The 21,625-nt window shown below is 37.8% G+C and overlaps 2 protein-coding genes across 2 annotated transcripts in view; one reads left to right on the top strand and one right to left on the bottom strand.

The window, feature by feature from the left end:
- Positions 1 to 3,329: 3,329 nt before the first annotated feature.
- LOC111432732 lies at positions 3,330 to 18,506 on the bottom strand. Its single transcript, XM_023069667.1, has 5 exons — positions 18,078 to 18,506; positions 12,183 to 12,238; positions 11,508 to 12,116; positions 8,401 to 8,761; positions 3,330 to 3,584 (listed from the first exon to the last, which is right to left on the bottom strand). The coding sequence occupies exons 1-5, from the start codon at positions 18,504 to 18,506 to the stop codon at positions 3,330 to 3,332; spliced, it is 1,710 nt and encodes a 569-aa protein (XP_022925435.1).
- Positions 18,507 to 21,115: 2,609 nt separating this feature from the next.
- Positions 21,116 to 21,625, top strand: part of LOC111432763 (regulator of nonsense transcripts UPF3-like) — a 7,483-nt gene continuing 6,973 nt past the window's right edge. Inside the window, exon 1 of the mRNA XM_023069702.1 lies at positions 21,116 to 21,389. Coding sequence (XP_022925470.1) covers positions 21,250 to 21,389 — 140 coding nt within the window. The 5' untranslated portion in view covers positions 21,116 to 21,249. The remainder of the gene's footprint in view (positions 21,390 to 21,625) is intronic.

Below are 21,625 nucleotides of genomic sequence, written 5' to 3'. Positions count from 1 at the left end.
TGATTCAGGTTTACCACGTTAGGAGACAAACTATCAACTAATACCTAAAAAAAGAAAAAAATATAACTAACTAAATCTTGTAAATAAATAAAATATACGGTTAATTAAATCTATACTAACAACTCCCTAAATATCTCAGATATATTCTAACTAATTATTAAAATATATCTCCAAAATATATCTCTTAATACTCCCCCTCAAGTTGGAGAGTGTATGTCGATCACACCCAACTTGTCCTTCAAAAAGTCAAACTGATGTCTTACCAAAGCTTTAGTAAAAACATCTGCCAATTGCATTTTAGTCGAAACATCACACGGTTTGATGATTCCAGCTTGTAACTTTTCTCGAACTATATGACAATCTATTTCAATGTGTTTCGTACGTTCGTGAAAAACTGGATTGGCTGCTATATGTAATGCTGCTTGATTATCACAATATAATAATGCTAATTCGGACAGTGGAACATTCAAGTCTTGAAGAATGTATCTTAACCAAGTTAACTCTAAACAAGTATTTCCCATAGCTCGATACTCGGCTTCTGCTGATGATCTGGACACATTAGTCTGCTTTTTAGACTTCCAAGAAATAATTGAATTTCCGGGGAAAATGCAAAACCCAGAAATAGACCATCTAGAAGTTCGACAACCACCCCAGTCAGAATTGCAATATGCTTGTAATCTTAAATTGTTTTCAAATGGCAGTAGGAGTTCTTGACCAGGAGTGCCTTTGATGTACCTCAGAACTCGAAGAGCTGCCTCCCAATGTGGTTTTCTTGGTTCATGCATAAATTGGCTAAGCATACGAACTGAATAAGCTATGGCAGGCCTAGTGACGGTCAAATATATTAATCTGTTAATCAACCGTCTGTATTTACTTGGATCGTTCAACTTCTCTCCTTCAGTTAAAGAAAGTTTCAGATTTTGCTCCATAGGAAATTTGTCTGGATGTGCTCCTGTAAGACCTGTGTCTTGAAGGATGTCTAGAGCATACTTCCTTTGAGACATAAAAATTTCTTTTCTAGACCGAGAAAATTCAATGCCTAGAAAATATTTCAAATTTCCTAAATCTTTGATAAGAAATTTCTAGAGTAAACTAGTCTTGAGATATTGAATTCTTTGAGATCATTGCCTGTCAACAAAATATCATCAACATAGATTAGAACTGCAGTGAAAGAAGTACCTTTACTCTTAGTAAACAAAGAGTAATTTGCTTTGGACTGAGTGTAGCCTGCATTTTGTATAGTTGTAGAAAATGTGGAGAACCAATTGCGAGAAGCCTGTTTTAATCCATAAAGAGATTTATGGAGCCGACATACTATATTCTCCCCCTGTCGGCGAAGACCTGGTGGTAAAGACATATAAACTTCCTCGTCTAGGTTACCATGGAGAAAGGCATTTTGAACATTCAACTAATGGGTGAACCATTTTCGAGCAGCAGCAACAGTGAGTAAGCAACGAAGTGTAGTAAGTTTCGCTGTAGGGGAAAATGTTTCTATGTAATCAATACCTTCAACCTGAGTGTATCCCTTTGCTACAAGTCGAGTTTTATAACGTTCAACAGAACCATCAGAGTTGTATTTAATTTTGTACATCCAACGACAACCAATAGCTTTATGACCAGGTGGTAGAGGAACGAGAGACCATGTATGATTACGTTCCAAAGCTGGAATTTCATCATTCATAGCCTGCTGCCATAACGGGTCGCCAACTGCCTCGTCATAGGTTTTAGGTTCTATCTGGGATGTAATAAGAGCTAGAAAAGCACGTTAAGTAGGAGAAAAACGAGAGAATGAAAGGTAATGATGAAGGGGATACCTGGTGCCAATGCTGGGACTTGAGCTAGAGGTTAAATGATTGGCTCCAGAAGACATCTCAAAATCCTTATGCCAAGCTGGAGGCTGTTTAGTACGAGTAAAACGTCGGAGTGGAGCTGATGTATCAGGTGGGATAGGATTGGAATTAGTGGGCGAATCTGAAGAAGGTGGAGGAGGCGACGAAGTAGTAGATGAAGGGATAGGAGGTGAAGGAATAGAAAGTGGAGGATGGATGTTTGAGTAGGATGGATCAAGAAGTGGTACAACAGGAGTCGAAGGAGCTAATGTCGAAGTTTGTGAAGCTGATGAAAAAGAAAAATCATCTTCACAAAATTTAACATCACGGCTGATAAAGAATTTGTGAGATTGCATGTCATACAACTTGTAACCTTTATGACCACAAGGATATCCTACGAAAACACAAGGAATTGCCCGAGGTTCAAATTTTTGCTTAGGATGTACTATAGTTGCATAACATTTACAACCAAAAACTTTAAGATGATGAAATGTAGGTGGTCGTTTGTAGAGTGCTTCAAAGGGTGTCGTGTTAGATAACAATGGTGATGTCGTTCTATTTATAAGATAAACAGCCGTTAAAATGCACTCTCCCCAAAAATTAAGTGGAACTTGTGACTGAAAAAGAAGAGACCTAGCTACATTTTGTTAGGATCGCACAACAACGCACACGCTCGATCTAGATGAAAACAAAGAACAGGATAGAGAAAATTGCAAGGAGAACTCAGGCTAAAAGGATTTTTTTTTTTGTATTGATGACTTCACGTATGTACAGAGAGAATTACAGAGAATAGAAAGTATATTTTCAAAGCTCTACTGGACGGGCTATATATATGGTTCAGTCTACTATATATAGCTTTAACAGATTTAACCATCTACTATATATAGCTATTTACCATATAGATTTACCGGATATAGCTTTACCATATATGGCTTTACCAAATATGGCTTTACCAAATATAGCTTTATCGGATATAGCCGTTGACCAAGCTATAAATATACGGAGCAGACTCCATAACCTAACAATTCTCCCACTTGGAGACTGATTCTACACCATACCAATTAGGGCTTTGCATAACCTTAATTTTCCAACATCAACACATTTTGTCAACATGTCGGCTGGATTCTTTGCACCCTCTATCTTCTCCAAACACATATCGCCTTCTTCCACTAACTTGCAAGTGAAATGGTACCATCTTCTAATGTGTTTTGTCCTTGAATGATAGACTGGGTTTTTCACCAACTGTATGGCACTCTGACTATCTGTATAAAGGATCTTCTTGCACTACTTCCAGCCTAATTCTTCTAGATAGTCTGTCATCTATATCATCTCCTTTCCAGCTTCAGCTATGGCCACGTACTCAGCTTCAGTAGATGAAAGAGCAACGCATTTCTGAAGCTTGGACATCCAACTCACTGCTGTTCCATCTATAGTGTAGATATATCCAGATGTGCTCTTGCTGGAGTCTACATCTCCACTCAGATCAGCATTCACAAAACCTTACAGAACTACTTTGCCATTGTCATAACAAAGTGAAGTATTGGATGTAGCTCTCAGATATCTCAGAAGCCACTTCACAGCTTCCCAATGTTCCTTCCCTAGATTTGCCATGTACTTGCTAACAACTCCCACTACATGTGTTATGTCAGGTCTATTGCAGACCATAGCATACATCAAACTCCCAACTGCAGAAGCGTACGGAACTGATGCCATGTGCTCACGTTCCTCAACTATCCTGGGTTTAGCATTATTCATCTTGAATTTGGACAACACCTTCTCAATGTACTGCTCTTGGGATAGATTTAATGTGCCAGCAGATCTATCTCGAGAAATCCTCATCCCAAGGATCTGCTTCGCTGCACCTAAATCTTTCATCTCAAATACTGAAGACAAACTTGCCTTCAAGTGGTTTATCTCCCTCATACTTGATCCAGCAATTAGTATATCATCCACATATAGGAGTAGAAACACATAAGAATCAGTGTAATTCTTGAGGTAGCAACACTTATCCTTTTCACTCTAGTGGAAACCACTCTTGCTCATGAAGGAGTCAAACTTCTTGTACCATTGTCTCGGTGCTTGTTTCAGTCCATACAAGCTCTTATTGAGCTTACACACTATGTGCTCCTTGCCTGGAGCTGCAAACCCTTCTGGTTGTTGCATATAGATCTCCTCATCTAGATCTCGATGTAAAAACGCCGTTTTTACATCCATTTGCTCAAGGTGCAAATTCTCCGATGCAACAATACTCAGCAGAATTCGGATAGTAATTAATTTCACCACTGGAGAAAAGATCTCGGCATAATCAATGCCTTTTCTTTGTGAATATCCTTTAACTACTAACCTGGCCTTAAACCTCCTTCTGCCATCGGGTTCAACTTTGATTCTGAACACCCATTTGTTCAACAGAGCTCTCTTTCCTGTAGGCAACTCAGTCAGCACCCACATATTATTCTTTTCAAGTGAGTTCATCTCATCATCCATGGCTTGCTACCACTTGGTTGAATCTTCCACTTGTAGAGCCTCATCAAAGGACTCTGGTTCTTCTTCGTCAGTCAGCAACAGATAATGTAATGAGGCTGAATATCTATCTAGTGCTCTGGTAGTTCTGGATGATCTTCTCAACACCTGCTCAGGTGCAACTTGCTCCACGTCTGGTTCTTCAGCAATAGGATCAGGAGTTTCTTGGGCTTCTATTGTACCATCACTACGTGAATTTTCCTGCCACTCAAGTTCAACTCCCACTTGCTTCGTAGTCTCAGAGTTTATCTTCTCTCTGTCCTTGTACATGACATTTTCATCAAAGATCACATCACAGTATCTTACGATTTTCATATTTGTCTCATCCCAAAACCTGTACTCGAACATGTCAGAGCCATAGCCGATGAAGTAGCATTTCACAGCCTTAGCATCAAGCTTCTCTCTCTTCTCTGGATCAACATGAACATACGCAGTACAACCAAAGGTTCTCAAGTGAGAGTACTTGAGTTCTTTTCCTGTCCATACTTCTTCGGGCAATTTGAACTTCAAGGGTACTGACGACCCTCTATTAATCAAATATGCTGCTGTGTTCACAGCATCAGCCCAGAATGTCTTTGGCAGTCCAGAATGAATCTTCATACTTCTTGCTCGCTCATTCAATGTTCTGTTCATTCTTTCTACAATACCATTTTGTCTTGCCTTACCGAGAATTGTTCTTATTAATCTAATTCCCTCAGCTGCACAAAATGTTATAAACTCTGATTTGTTGTACTCTCCTCCATTGTCAGACCTCATGCATTTGATCTTCAAGATGGTCTGATTTTCAACTTCAGCTTTCCACTTCTTGAAGGTTGTGAACACATCTAACTTGTGTTTCAGAAAGTAAACCCATACCTTCTTGCTGAAGTCATCGATGAAGGTGACGTAGTACCTTGATCCACCAAATGATAAAACTGGAGATGGTCCCCAGACGTCTGTATGGACCATTTCCAACCGTACTTTCTTCGGTTCTTTGGCAGCCTTTGTGAAACTAACTCATTTCTGTTTTTCCATAACACAGCTCTCACAAAGGCCCATATCAACAGATTTTAAGTCTTCTAAAGCTCCTTTCGCAGTCAGCATCTTCATTCCTTTGACGCTCATATGCCCAAGTCTATTGTGCCATAGACTTGAATTGGAAGCACTCTCAGCAGCAACAATCATGTTTATACACTCTGCAGTAGTGTATAAGGTTCCGGATTTTGTGCCACGTGCAACAACCATAGCGCCCTTCACAATCTTCCATGAACTCTTTCCAAACTCTGCTGTATAGCCTGTGTTATCCAACTGACCAATAGAGATCAGGTTCTTCTTGAGACCAGGAATGTATCTGACATCTTGTAATGTCCACTGATTTCCTGCTCGAGTTTGTATGGAGACATCTCCCTTCCCTTCAATCTCCAGAGTTTTGTTGTCGGCAAGATACACCTTCCCGAAATTTCCTGATTTGAAATTTCGAAACAATTCCTTACTTGGAGACGAATGGAACGATGCACCTGAATCCAAAATCCAGGAATTAGCTGGGCTGTCCACACTAAGGATTAAAGCGTCCTCAGTATCTTCTGTTGTATATATAGAATCATCATCATCTTCAGATTTATGATTCTGCTTCTTGTTCAGTTTTGTACAATCTGTTTGAAAGTGTCCTCTTCCCCCACAGCTCCAACACGTTACGTTGGGTTTGTTTAGAGATTTTCCCCAGTTCTTTGATTTTGATCGCCCATGTTTGTTTGAGCTTTTTGATTTACTTCTTCCCCTTCGATCAACACTGAGAGCATTGCCTGATGAATCTCCAGTTCCTCGTTTGCGAATACTTTCGCTGAGAACTACATCTCGAATTTCACCAAACTTCAGTTTATCAAATCCTCGGGAACTACTGATTGCGACAACAACAGTATCTCATGACTCGGGTAAGGATGACATCAAAATCAACGCTTTAATTTCATCTTCGAAATTAATTTCCACCGAACTCAGTTGACTTATGATCATATTGAATTTATTTATATGATCAACAATAGATTCACCTTCAGACATTTGTAGATTGAACAATCTCCGCATCAAATACACCTTGTTCATAGCCGATGGTTTTTCATACATATTTGACAGCGCCATAAATAGATCTAACGTTGTCTTCTCCTTGATAATATTGAACGCCACGTTTCTGGATAGCGTCAACCGGATCAGCCCCAAGGCTTGTCAATCCCTGAGCTTCCACTGCTCTGTGGTCATGGTATCCGGCTTCACCCCCAACAGAGGTTCGTGAAGATCTTTCTCGTACAGATAATCTTCAATCTGCATCTTCTAGAAACCGAAATTGGATCCATCGAACTTCTCAATTTCAATCTTTGAACTTTCCATCTTCACAGATCGTGGTGAATTTCGCCTAGCTCTGATACCAGTTGTTAGGATCGCACAACAACGCACACGCTCGATCTAGATGAAAACAAAGAACAGGATAGAGAAAATTGTAAGGAGAACTCTGGCTAAAAGGATTTTTTTTTTTTTTGTATTGATGACTTCACGTTGGTACAGAGAGAATTACAGAGAATAGAAAGTATATTTTCAAAGCTCTACTGACGGGCTATATATATGGTTCAGTCTACTATATATAGCTTTACCAGATTTAACCATCTACTATATATAGCTATTTACCATATATAGCTTTACCGGATATAGCTTTACCATATATGGCTTTACCAAATATGGCTTTACCAAATATAGCTTTACCGGATATAGCTGTTGACCAAGCTATAAATACAAGGAGCAGACTCCATAACCTAACACATTTAGGATATGGCGATGCTTACGTTCTACGACTCCATTTTGTTGTGGAGTATAGACACAAGTGCGCTGAAATTCAATGCCACAAGAAGTAAAGAATGGTTGCAAAGATAGGAACTCAGTCCCATTGTCATGATAGAACTATCTTGATAGTAGTATGAAATTAAGTTTGAATGAATTTAACAAAGTTCATTAACAAATGATGTACTTCTGACTTATGTTGCATTAGAAAAACTCAAGTACATCGAGTAAAATCATCAACAATAGTGAGAAAAAAACGCAAACCAGAATGGGTAGGAATTTTATGTGGTTCCCAAACATCACAATGTATCATATCAAAGGCAGAATGGGTTATTATTGAACTTCCTGGGAAATAGAAATAGAATTGGGATCGAAAGTATGATCTCATTCAGGTTTACCACGTTTAAATAGGAGACAAACTATCAACTAATACCTAAAAATAGAAGAAAAAAATATAACTAACTAAATCTCGTAAATAAATAAAATATACGGTTAATCAAATCTATACTAACAACTCCCTAAATATCTTAGATATATTCTAACTAATTATTAAAATATATCTCCAAAATATCATCTCTTAATAATTGCACCTTGAAAAGCCACCGTTGCAATCACCCGTTGCTACCAACATCATTGTATCTTGCACTTCTTGAAGCCAATCACCTTTGTATTCAAGGTTTTTCGTCCACAAACTTCTTGCACAATTTGAGGCAACACAGTTGTTCGCAGTGTTTGTTCCCATTTTTTTCTCGGGATAGATAATAAATATTGTACTATTTGCACAATTTGAATTCAATTTTGTTTATATCATGATAGTGTTGAAGATTGCTGGGAAGGAGTTCCACGTTGGCTAATTTAGGGAATGATCGAGGGTTTATAAGTAAGGAATATATCTCCATTGGTATGAGGCCTTTTGTGGAAGCACAAAGCAAAGCCATTGGAGCTTGACCAATGATGTAGTTTGTTCGAGGACTCTAAAGAAGGAGTCGAGCCTCGATTAAGGGGAGGTTGTTCGAGGGCTTCATAGGCCTTAAGAGAAGCTTTATACTGTACTTCGTTCGAGGTGAGAATTTTTAGGAGAAAGACCTATTTGAGCTCCAGATAATAATTTTCAGTTTCATAAAATAATCATATAGGAACTTAGTTTTTCTTCAACCAACCAATTCAATTATAATAACATACCTCAATTCGTCTTAACATCATAGAAAAAATTTTTCTTCAACCAACCAATTCAATTATAATAGCATACCTCAATTCGTCTTAACATCATAGAAAAATCCAAAATGGTATTTTCATTCTCATCGCCTTTGTTGAGGAATCCATAATCTTGTAGATCTTCAATTGTTGTGATCAACAACTTAAGAGCTTCCAAATGGTTGTGTTTTATGCATAAATGAAGAACATTTTGACCATTGTGAAGCTTCATCCAAAGAGATTGTGGCCTCCCATTGATTAACAGTTGAATGATATCAATTCGCTCATTAATCATTGCATGGTGGAGAGGAATCAACCCATTCAAATCACGAACCATGCAAGTGCTTGTGTTCTTCTCTAGCAAAGCTTGAACAATCTCGACCGTTCCATTTTCTGAAGCCAAGTGTAGAGGTGTCCTTTACATGACATCAACTTCCCCATTAAGTTCAGGATTGAGATCTAAAAGAAATCGAGTGAATTCAAGGTGGCGATACAAAACTGAGACATGCAATGGACTCTCAACATTGGATGAAGAGATTAGAACTCTTTGAACGATATTTGGGTCGACTCAAATTAGTGTCTTCAAGCTTTGAATGGACCCAATGTCTGATGCTTCATAGAGCTTTCTTTTGCTTTCTTCAATAGAGGAAATGGCTAATTTAAGTTCGTTATTTTCTCCATTTGCCTCCATTATTGATTCTTTAACTTACTCCCAAATGGGGTTTTCACATAGAATTTATAAGATTTTGTTGATTATTTAGTTATTTATTTTTAATAGATGGTGAGGCTTCCAACTAAGTTAAAGTTACCTTTTGAATTTTTAAAATAGTCCAATTATTGCCCTCATTTCTTAGAAAACAAAAATTATTATTTGTACTTTTGTTCGAGAGGGACACCAAAGTGTCACCATCCTAGTTTAAGTGGATGGGAAGCAAACCGAAGGAAACTTCTTTGTTGAAATATGGATAGATGTATATATCATTATTTATTTTACTTAATTTTATTGGGAAGCTATTGTTTCTCATCGGTAAGGATAATACCTCTCGTGCTTATGATTAAGTTAAATTATACTACACTTGTTAAATTTAGAGATAGATTTTTGTAGAACAGTTTCATTTTTACCTTTAAATTTGTTTCAAAATAGTTCTTTCGTCAACATTTTCGTTATAATTAAAAACAAAAAGTGATGTGATAATGTTGGGTTATAGACTCTGTTGACTATTTATAATAAAAATATGACAGAGATAAATATTTTTATATATAATAGGTAGTTATACTGTTAAAGTTATATATTGTAAACTGAAACCATATATAACTCTTCGGTAGTGCTTTCATAAATGTCTGAAGGTGGATCGGTTGCTGATCATATAAATGAGTTCAACATGACTGTAAGTGAATTGAGTTTGATGGAAATTAATTTCGAGGATGAAATTAAAGCACTGATTTTGATGTCATCTTTACCCGAGTCATGGGATACTGTTGTTACCGCGACTAACAGTTCTTGAGGATCTGAGAAACTGAAGTTCGATGAAATTCGAGATGTAGTTCTCAACGAAAGTATTTGCAAACGAGAAATTGAGGATTCTTCTCGTAGTGCTCTCAGACTTTGACCAAAAGGGAAGAAGTAGATCGAAGGGCCCAAAAAAATATCGATCAAAATCAAAGAACCGTGAAAATTTTCCAAACAGACCAAATGTGGCGTGTTGGAGTTGTGGAGAAAAAAATCACTTTCGGACAAATTTTACAATACCAAAGAGGAAGCAGAATCACAAATCGAAGGATGATAATAATTCTATAAATTCAGCGGAAGATATTGAAAATGCTCTAATCCTTAGCGTGAATAGGCCAATTGAATCCTAGATTTTGGATTCAGGCGCATCTTTTAATTCGTCTCCAAATAAATAGCTGTTTTGAAATTTCAAGTCTTGAAATTTTGAGGTGTATCTTGTCGACAACAAAGATTTGGTGATTGAAGGAAAATGAGATGAAAGCATACAAACTTCAGCAGGAAATTAGTGGACATTAAGGAATGTCAGATATATTCGTGGTCTAAAGAAGAACATGATCTCTATTGGTCAGTTGAATAGCACAGGTTATGCAACCAAGTTTGGAAACAATTCATGGAAGATTATGAAGGGTGCCATGGTGGTAGCACGTTACATAAAATATGGAACCCTATACACCATGCAAGGTGTATAAACATGGTTGCTGTTGTTGAGAGTGCTTTCAACTCAAGTCTATGACACAATAGACTTGGACATATGAGCGTCAAAGGAATGAAGATGTTGACTATAAAAGAAGTTTTAGAGGACCTAAAATTTGTTCATACGGGTCTTTATAAGAGCTTCGTTATGGACAAACAAAAACGAGTTAGCTTCACAAAGGTTGCTAGAGAACCAAAGAAAGTACGATTCGAAATAGTCTATACAAACGTTTGGGAACCATCTCCAGTTTCATCACTTCGTGAATCAAAGTTATACGTCACCTTCATCGATGATTTCAGCAGGAAGGTATGAGTTTATTTCCTGAAACACAAGTCAGATGTGTTGGCCACCTTCAAGATGTGGTAAGCTGAAGTTGAAAATCAGATAGGCTTGAATATCGAACGCTTGATGTCTGTCTTTTTTGTCAAGATATATTATTCGACGTCTAAAAAATCAGGTCGTGACTTCTAATATCATGCGTAATTTCTATGGTTTACCTTTTTTCCAAGCTTTCTAACATATTATGCGTAATTCACGATTATTTACTGTATAAGGTCCGAACTCTTTTCTTTTTTTAATTTCTTTATTTAACCCTACCAACATGTGGGCAAAAACCAGTTTTGTTAAGAACTTTAGAAAATGAACAGCAAAGGAAACCAAAACTGTTGATATTTCGTTCACTTTGGGGTATTTCATTTCTATTTGGTATTTCATTTTTATTTTTACTTGTTCTCCAACACTTCTCGTTATTTTACTCCACAAACATTTAAATAAAATAACATACACAAAATATGTTTTCCTTATTATGAATACACACCACCACAAATAAAACATATCCAAATACAAGATGAAACACACAATATAACCTAGGTTTTGTGTAGCCCTCGATCTTTATCTGAGTTGTGGTTGAGGCCATCGTGTCTCTCTCAAAGTCAAAGATTTGACTTTTTTTACGGACCAAGCGAGAAGCTTCACCACCAAAGTAACTAAAGGAATAACAATACAACAAAGACAAACCACTCCCAACATTGCTAACAAGATGTGCCATGCTGTTACAAATGTTACTCTTGGAGCATAAGAATTCCTAAATGAGGCATTTAGGAGCCAAACTCCCAATAAATAACTATGTGATAAGGATGCAATGGCAATGCACATGGTTACTGTTAATAACCACGCACAAATCCTATTTTTCAAAGGCAATCGACCTATTATGAACATAATCACGCATACTGATGCAAAGAATGAGACAGAATTCGTAATCAAGTAAGCTGTGTAATAATTTCCTTGGCATGAAGCTGGGTAGGCCATTATGGCAGTTCCTGCCATGAAAGTTTTCAAAGTATTGCTACTATGAAATGAACGATGAATAGTGCTATTGGAGTTATAAGGAATATCTTCTTGCCAAACACCGCCGGGAGGGTTGATTGCACCTTGAAAAGCCACTGTTGCAATAACCGTTGCCACCAACATCATTGTACCATGCACTTCTTGAAACCAATCACCTTTGTATTCAAGTTTCGACTTCAATGAACTTGTCATTAAGTTTTTGGGCGGTGGTGATGTCGATAACCCATCATAACATGGTTCTTCAATTCTGGTTGGCGATCCATTCTCATTTGATGCAGCATAGTTGTTTGTAGTGTTTGTTCTCGTTTTTATTCCCTTGATAGACAATAAATATTGTACAATCTGCACAATTTGAATTCAATTTGTTTATATCATAATAGAACTTTTCGATACCTATTTTGTAAGTTAATAAACCTGAGCTAGTTGAACAAGTTAATAATTTATATAGTAACTTTAGGGGAATTGTTAGTAGAATTAGTACAACAAGCTAGTAACTTATGGAGTAACCTTAGGAGAATTGTTTGTAGACTTAGTAGAATAAGTTACTAACGTATGAAAGCAACTCTAAGAGAATTGGTAGTAGTTGCTGGATTGTGGACAAGTTTTGTGGTTGTGGACCAAGCTTTGTGCTTTAATTAGTAAGAATTGTTAAGGCTCTTAACTTGAGGAGAAAGTTTAGGAAGCTCTCCCCTGTAAATAATACTCATGAGAAGTATGTTTTTTTCACAACAACACAAAACAATAGAGAATTGAAAAGCTAAATGCTTCATATTACTTTGTTCTAAAAAGCTCTCTCACCTCAAGTTTTTCCTTAACCTCTTTTACTTGTTTCAACATATCTCAATTGTGAGTTAAATCCAACATTTGGTATCAAAACAAGGATGCCAAAAAATTTTTGTCAATATAGAAAGTCATTGGAGAAGAAGTGACAACGATAAAGAGAGAAAAGGAGGGGAATGTAACACTCCAGTACCCGTTACTCACAAAGAGTAACTACGTAGCATAGTCGATCTAGATGTATGTCAACTTACATGCACAAGGCATGTGGAACGTCATCGAGCATGGTGATGTTGAGGAGCATAAAGACAGGATGACTCTTGTTGGCAGAGAAGAACTCGACAAAGGTAGCGTGGGAGACGTTGCAAACAATGCATGTGGGCTTGGAACGTGTCAAGGAAGCAAAGACGCAAACCTTAAAGAGTGAGTTTGAGGCTAAACACATGAAGGATGGTGAGTCAATAGATGACTTTTCCATGAAGTTGACAATGATTGTCAGCAGCATCCGTTCATTAGGCGACATGGTGGAGGAGATCTCTGTCGTCAAGAAATTCCTTCGAGTTATTCCCCCAAGATTCAAGAAAATTTTTACCGCCATTGAGCAGTTCGGCGACCTCAATAACATGTCAATTGAGGAGGTCGTTGGTCGTCTTAAGGTCCATGAGGAGAGATTCGTGACTATGAAGATAAAGAGGAAGAAAAATACCTTTTACTCATACATGAGTAGTGGCTCGCACGGATGAAAAAGAATGATGCGACTGACTCTTCTTTTTCAAGTAGGAGGGGATGTGGCAACTATAACAAGGAAAAAAAGGTCATAGACGTGGGCGCGGACATGGTCGTGGACATTGTGGCAAAGGAGGCCGTGACAATACATCACAAACCCATGACAATGTTGTTGGGAGGGAGTCCCACATTGGCTAATTTAGGGAATGATCATAGGTTTATAAGTAAGGAACATGTCTCCCTTGGTATGAGGCCTTTTGGGGAAGCCTAAAGCAAAACCATGAGAGCTTATGCTCAAAGTGGACAATATCGTAACATTATGGAGAGTCATGGTTCCTAACAGGGTATCAGAGACATGCCCTAAACTTAGTCATGTCGATAGAATCCTCAAATGTCAAACAAAGAATTGTGAGCCTCGAATGTGTAGTCAAAAGTGACTAAAGTGTCAAACAAAGGGTGTACTTTATTCGAGGGCTCCAAGAGAAGGAGTCGAGCCTCAATTAAGAGAAGTTGTTCAAGGGCTCCATAAGTCTTAGGGGAGGCTCTATGGTGTACTTTGTTCGAGGAGAGGTTTTGGGAGGGAATCCACATTGGTTAATCTGGGGAATGATCATGGGTTTATAAGTAAGGAATACATCTCCATTGGTACGAGACCTTTTGAGGAAGCCCAAAACAAAGCCACGAGAGATTTTGCTCAAAGTGAACAATATTGTACCATTGTGGAGAGTCGTGGTTCCTAACAAATGGCAACCTCTAAAAGGACAAGAGTATGATCAAGTGTTACTCTTGTGGAAAATATGCACACTATGCAATAGAGTGTCGCAAGAAGAAGCAAGATGATGAGGCAAACCTCACACTCACGCAAGATCAAGAGCCAGCACTAATGTTGGCTATGCCCAACTTGTTGGTGCTCAACGAAGAAAAGATTATGGTGAACCTTCTCACAAAAGGAGAAGATTGAGTGGAGACAAACATGTGGTACCTTGACAACGAAGTAAGCAACCACATGAGGGAGATCGAACAAAGTTCAAGGAGTTTGATGAGAAGCTCATTGGAATCGTGAAGTTTGGCGATGGATCAATTGTACCGATACAAGGCAAAAGATCCATCTTTTTCCAGTGCAAGAATGCCGACCAACATTTACATCCAAGGTATACTATATCCCAAAACTTGAAGAGTAACATTATCAGTCTTGGTCAGATGATGGAAGAAGAAAGCAGAGTGGAGTTAGCTGGCTTGTTCCTCAAGATGTTCGACAAAAATGGAACCTTGTTGATGAAGGTAAAACAGTTGCATAACCGACTGTATAAGATACCATTGGAGACTAGTCAACCCACCTCCCTATTAACGACATTTGCAGACCCAACTTGTCTATTGCATGCAAGACATGGGCACGTGAACTTTCAGATGCTCAAAACTACGGGGCTACCAAAATCATACATCTGAACAAGCTATGAGAAAGTTTCCTAGTCTCCAAACAAACAAGATTGTCGTTCCCAGCTCAAACAAGTTTCTGTGCTGAGCGACCCCTACAACTGGTTCATGCAAATTTGTGTGGCCCAATCACTTCATCATCGATTGTTGGTAAGAAGTATTTTCTCTTACTTGTTGACGATTATAGTCGTTGAATGTGGGTTTACATGCTCAAAGAAAAAGGAGAGTGGATGTGGGTGTGTGCTCAAAGAAAAAGGAGAGACATTATGTGTGTTCAAGAAGTTCAAAAGACTCGTTGAAAATGAGACTAATCACAAGTTGAAAACCTTGTGCACCGATCGTGATGGCGAGTTCCCATCTAAGAACATCTCAGAGTTTTGCGAAGAGGAAGGTATCAAGCGTCAACTCACAGCATCGTACATTCTACAACAAAACGTTGTGGTCAAACAAAGAAACTGCACAATACTGAACACTACAAGAAGCTTACTCAAGAGCATGCAAGTCCTGACGATCTTTTGGGGCGAGGCAATACGACATACGGTTTATCTTCTAAACCATTTACCGACAAAGGCGTTGGACACTCACACCCCCTATAAAGCATGGTTCGACAAGACACCTCACTTCGAGTAACTAAGAGTCTTCGGTTGTACATCACATGTTAAGACGGCAAAACCATATATCAAAAAACTTGATGATAGAAACCAAAAGATTGTGCATTTTGACGTAGAGGATGGGACCAAGGCACACAGGCTGTATGATCCGCAACATGAGAAAATTCATGAAAGTAGAGATGTCATATTCGAAGAAGAGAAGAAGTGGAATTAGTGCAGTGTTGGCGATAACAAGCAGACTGTTACAAAGTTCACTAGTCTTGAAGAAGAGGGAGACTCAACGAACCAAGAAAGTGCTCCTATAGCAACACCAACAAGTCCACACATGTCATCACTAGTGACACCGAAAGATGTGATAAACTCTCTAGAGCAAGAGAGCTCAGGCGAGAGTATAGGAGGATCCAAAATAAAGGATGGACCAAAGAATTTTCATTCTCTTGCTGAAATATATGCGGATACACTTGAAGAAGAATTGGATCCCGATGAGTTAATGTTGCTCGCGGCTGAGGAGCTGACAACCTACTGTGAGGTAGCAACTGAGATAATGTGGCAGGAGGTCATGCAAAAAGAGCTTGAAGCCATTGAGAAGAATATGTGGGCACTAACTAACTAATCGCCCAGACACAAGCCCATCGACTTGAAGTGGGTGTTTTAGTTGAAGAAAAATAGTGAATGAAATGTCATCAAGCATAAAACAAGACTCGTGGCGAAGGGATACGTGCAACGACAAGGAGTTGATTTTGAGGAGGTTTTCGCGCCTATGACTAGACTGGACACTGTAAGGTTGATTCTTGCCCTTGCAGCTCAACACGGGTGAGAGGTCAATCACTTGGATGTTAAATCAACATTCTTAAATGGTGACCTCTAAGAAGACGTGTATGTTGCCCAGCCTGAAGGGTTCATCATAAAAGCCGAAGAACAAAAAGTGTACAAGTTGTCAAAGGTCCTCTATGATTTACCGTAAGCATCGAGGGCGTGGAATATACGTCTGGACAAGAGCTTAAATAGTCTAAACTTCACGAAGTTCTCGCAAGAACAAGCAGTGTATACAAGAAACAATAGGACGAAAATACTCATAGTTGGCGTGTATGTTGTTGACCTGATAGTCACTGATACAAGTGTGGAAGAGGTCAAAGAGTTTAAGGAGCAAATGATGAAAGAATTTGAGAAGACTGAGCTCGGGTTACTCACGTACTACCTTGGTATTGAAATGGACCAAAGAAAAGATTGCATCATGCTGCTAAAGCAATTGACCTATGTTATAAAGTTGTTGCAACAATTTAAGATAGCAGAGTGTCACTCGACTAAATATCCCATGGAAGCAAAGTTACAACTTGTGAAAGATGTCGAAGGAAACTTTGTGAATTCCACTGAGTATAGGCGTGTCATCAGAAGTCTAAGGTACTTGACTCATACTCATCCGTATCTTTCATATGTTGTTGGAATAATGAGTAGGTACATGGAAAAGCCCACTATGATGCATCATCAAGCGGTTAAGCACATTCTCCATTATGTGAAGGGAACCACAAACTACAGAATGAAGTATCAAAGAGGGCGAGGTCCTGAAAAACTAGTCAGTTTTACCGATAGTGATTTAGCTGGAGACATTGACGATAGAAAAAGCACTGCAGGAATGATATTTTATCTAAAAGGAAATTTGATCTCTTGGCAATCTCAGAAGCAGCAAACTGTGTCATTATCTTCCTGTGAGGCCAAGTTCATGGCAACAACTGTTGCGTCGTGCCAAGCATTATTGTTGAGAAATTTTTTAAGAGAAGTGACTGGAAGTGAACTAAAGTCAGTAACTCTCTACATCGACAATAAATCTACAATTGCACTCATGAAGAATCTGATATTTCACGAACGCAACAAACACATTGACACTCGCTTCCACGTCATCCGTGAGTGTTTTGAGAAGAGACAAATCATTTTGGATTTCGTATCCAATAGAGAGAGAAGTGCAGATATTCTAAATAAGGCCCTAGCAAGGGTTAAGTTTGCAGAGATGCGGGAAATGCTGGGAGTGAAGAATCTCAAACAAAATCAAGTTTACGGAGGAGATTGTGAGCTAATAAATTTGTGCTAGTTGAACAAATTACTAACTTATATAGTAACTTTACAAAAATTGTTAATAGACTTGTAGAACAAGTCACTTGTGGAGTAACCTTAGGAGAATTTTTAGTAGACTTAGTAGAATAAGTTACTTAACTTACGGAGCAACTATAGAATAATTGGGAGTAGTTGCCAAATTGTGGACCAAGTTCCGTGGCTGTGAACCAAGCTTTGTGCTTTAATTAGGAAAATTTGTTAATGATTCTTAACTTGAGGAGAACGTTTATGAAGCAAGTCACTATAAATACTCAGGAGAAGTACGCTTTTTTTTTTTTTCAGAACAACACAATAACAAAAGAGAATTGAAAAGCTAAATGCTTAAGATTAGTTTGTTCCAAAAGCTCTCTCTCCTCAAGTTTTTCCTTTGTCTCTTGTATTTGTTTCGACATATCTAAATAGTAGGTCAAATCCAACATATTTAATCTCCTAAATAATAAAATTTTCAGTTTTTTTAAATAATCTAATAATCAAATAAGAACTTAGTTTTTCTTCAACCAACCAATTCAATTATAAGAACATACCTCGATTCGTCTTAACATCATAGACAAATCCAAAATCGTATTTTCATTCTCATCGCCTTCGTTGAGGAATCCATAATGTTGTTGATCTTCAATCATTGTGATCAACAACTTAAGAGCTTCCAAGTGGTTGTGCATTACGCATAAATGAAGAACAGTTTGACCATTGTGAAGCTTCATCCAAAGAGATTGTGGCCTCGCATTGATCAACAGTGGCATGATATCAATTCTTCCATTAATCACTGCATGGTGGAGAGGAATCAACCCATTCAAATCACGAACCATGCAACTGCTTGTGTTCTTCTCCAGCAAAGCTTGAACAATCTTGATCGTTCCATTTTCAGAAGCTAAGTGGAGAGGTGTCCTTTGCAGGGCATCAACTTCCCCAGCAATACTGGAAGACGGTATGATTTGTTGATGAGTTTCCTCCATTATTGATTCTCTTACTTCCGAATAGGGTTTTCACCTTGAATTTATAAGCCAACGATAAAAAAAAATTATGTTTTATTTATATAATTTTGTGGATTATTTATTTATTTTTAATAGAAAGTGAGGCTTCCAATTAAGTTAAAGTTGACCTTTTCAATTTTTAAAATAGTCTAGTTGTTGTCGCCATTTTCTAGAGAACAAAAATAATCATTATTTACACTCCCAACTCGAGAGTGACACCAAAATGTCACCATCATAGCTTAAAAAAAGATGTATATAAATTACTAAATTCAAGAACTAAGGACCACTACAAAAAAAAAAAAGAAAAAAAAAAAGTTAAATGTGATATTGTTCTTCAACACTCAACGGTCTATTTTTGTCGTGGTTGTTAGGATTGTAATGTAAGGAGAATACTAGTTAAAGGGTTTGTATCGATGATTTCACGTATGTACAATAAGAGAGAATACAGATAATACAAAAAAATACATTTTTCAAAGCTATGCCGGAGAGTATATATATGGTTCAGCTTACTATATATAACCTTACCAGATATAGCTATCTATTATATATAACTATCAATAACTATCTATTATATATAACTATCTATTATATATCTTTTTACTATACATACTATTTGATAACCATCTACTATATATAATTATCTACTATATATAGCTTTACACTTTTTACTATATATAGCTTTACTATGTTTAACCGTTGACGCTATAAATAAGCAAGCTACGTAACCTAATAGTGGTATGAGTCTTGGAGTTGATTGATAACCTTGATGCATGCCAAAGGTGTTACTTGTTAAGTTATAGAGCCTTATGTTTACATATAATTTACTCAATGGCTATGTACAGTAAATGGTCGTGTATAGTAAATTGTTATGTATAGTAAATGACTATGTATAGCAATTGAACCATATATATATTCACTCAGGTAGTGCTTTGAAGATGTATCCTCTATATTCTTTATATACTAAATTTATAGTAATTTTCTCTGTCTAGTTCTTCATGTTCTTCATCTAGATTGAGTGTGCGAGTTGTACGATCCTAACAACTAGTATTAGACAAAAAACCAAAGAAGAACCAAAATACAAATCCGAGATGATAATGATTTTGTAATTTCAACAAAAGATATTAGGGATGCTCTAGTCCTTAGTGTGGACAACTCGGTTGACTAGATTCTGGGGCATCTTTTTCACTCGTCTCCAAGTAAGAAACTATTCTAAAATTTCAAACTAAAAATTTCGAGAAAGTGTATCTTTATGTCAAAAAACCTTAGAGATTGAAGGGAAGGGAGATGTCGGCATACAACTCTAGCGAAAAATTAGTGGTCATTGAAGGATGTTAGATATATTCGTAGTCTCAAGAATAATTTGATCTCAATTGGTCAATTGGACATCAGGAGTTATGCAACTGAGTTTAGAAAGAATTCATGAAAAATTATGAAGTACTATGGTAGTAGCACGTGACACAAAATTTAGAACCTTAAACACCAATGACAGGTGTATAAACATGATTGTTGTTGTCGAAAGTGCTTCTAGTTCAAGTTTATGACACAATAAATTTAGACATATGAGTGCTAAAGGAATGAAGATATTAGTGAGAAAGGAGCTTCCGAGGATCTGAAATTTGTTGATATGGGTCCTTATGAGATTTTATTTATTACTATAACATGTATTGTGGATAAGTAGTATTTTTTAAAAATAATTTACGATAGCTAGACAATTCGACCCGAAATTAGAAGGTTGGGGGTTGTGAACTCTATTTGGGTTACTTGTCACCAACCCAACCAACTCGAAACTTCAAGTTGTTCAAAATATTTTTCCGATCCATCCTGACCGAGCAGTGTACACCCCTAATGTCATGGTCATGATTGTCCAAGGCATGTCGCCCATGGTCGTATGCCCGTGACACGCCGAAACTCTTGCCTTGTACTACTTTACTGCTTTTTTTTTACCGCTTTCATGCTGCATTATTTCTTTCTTGTTTTCTTTAAGAGTATGACGTTCCAACGAAGTTATGGCTACACCTGATAGACATGAAATGCATCAAAATGTACTATAGGGGGTATGCGACTAGTTGTTAAATTCTCCCTACCCGAAAAGTTATACACTATTTAAGTCGTTGTTGTTGCCTTTTTGCTTGCATGCTATATAACACAAAACTCGTTTTCCAAAACCTCTCTCCCCGCTTTCTAAAATTTTCTCTTGAAATTAGGACTCGAGGTTTGTATACACGTTGCCCAACTGTAGGCAACGTGATCTGAAGTTGACTTGACTAATTTAGTGTTGAGAGCGAGTGTCGCACAATCGCCAAATTCGCTGCCTATAAACCGCGACTGTGACACCTAACCTACCCTAAACCTTAAAAAATGAAACAAAGAATCTGAAAATTCAAAGGGCAAAAGAGTAAAATCCAATGGACAAAATATTAGGAAGTACGGCGTGTTTCTAGCACACTTTTCAAGGAAACAAAGGCACCAAATTTCAACTGGAAATTGGGCCGTTCGTCGACCCGGCCCAAAGTTTTCATTGGGCCTGGAATATCCTAACGAGCCCAAATCAGTTCCCGACCTTTCGGTCCTTTCTCCTTCTCCGAACTCCCGTCGTCGTTACGAACCCCAATTCCCAAATTTCCCGAAAACATTTTCTCCTCCAGAGCAAAAATTGTCGAGAAATTAGAAGCAAAAAGCAGAAAGAAATTCTGAATTTCTCTTGGCAGTGCGGGGGGTTTTTCAGATGAAGGACCCGTTGGAGCGGACCAAAGTAGTGATTAGGCACTTGCCCCCTTCTCTTCCTCACTCAGATCTCTTCCACAATATTGATGATCGATTCGCTGGTCGCTACAATTGGTGTTACTATCGTCCTGGAAAGACCAGGTTCGCCCCTTTTCTTCTTCTTCTTCTTCTTCTTCTTCTTGTCGCTTACCTTTTCTCTAATTCCAGCTTTCAAACGAAAAATTAGTCTTATAAACTGGGTTTTCAGTTATATGTTGTCATATGTTGTTATATGTCGTCTTGGATTTTCAGAAATCTGGAGGTTGAATGAGTAGGGCCATGCGCGAAGTGGGTATCTCTTGGATTGTGTCTTATGTGCTTTACGCTCTTTCCCCCCC

Source organism: Cucurbita moschata, unplaced genomic scaffold (genome assembly GCF_002738365.1).
Source record: "Cucurbita moschata cultivar Rifu unplaced genomic scaffold, Cmos_1.0 Cmo_Scf00040, whole genome shotgun sequence".
NCBI lineage: Eukaryota > Viridiplantae > Streptophyta > Magnoliopsida > Cucurbitales > Cucurbitaceae > Cucurbita > Cucurbita moschata.
Note: the sequence above shows the minus strand (reverse complement) of the source record. Positions and strands in the feature narration are given on the sequence as shown.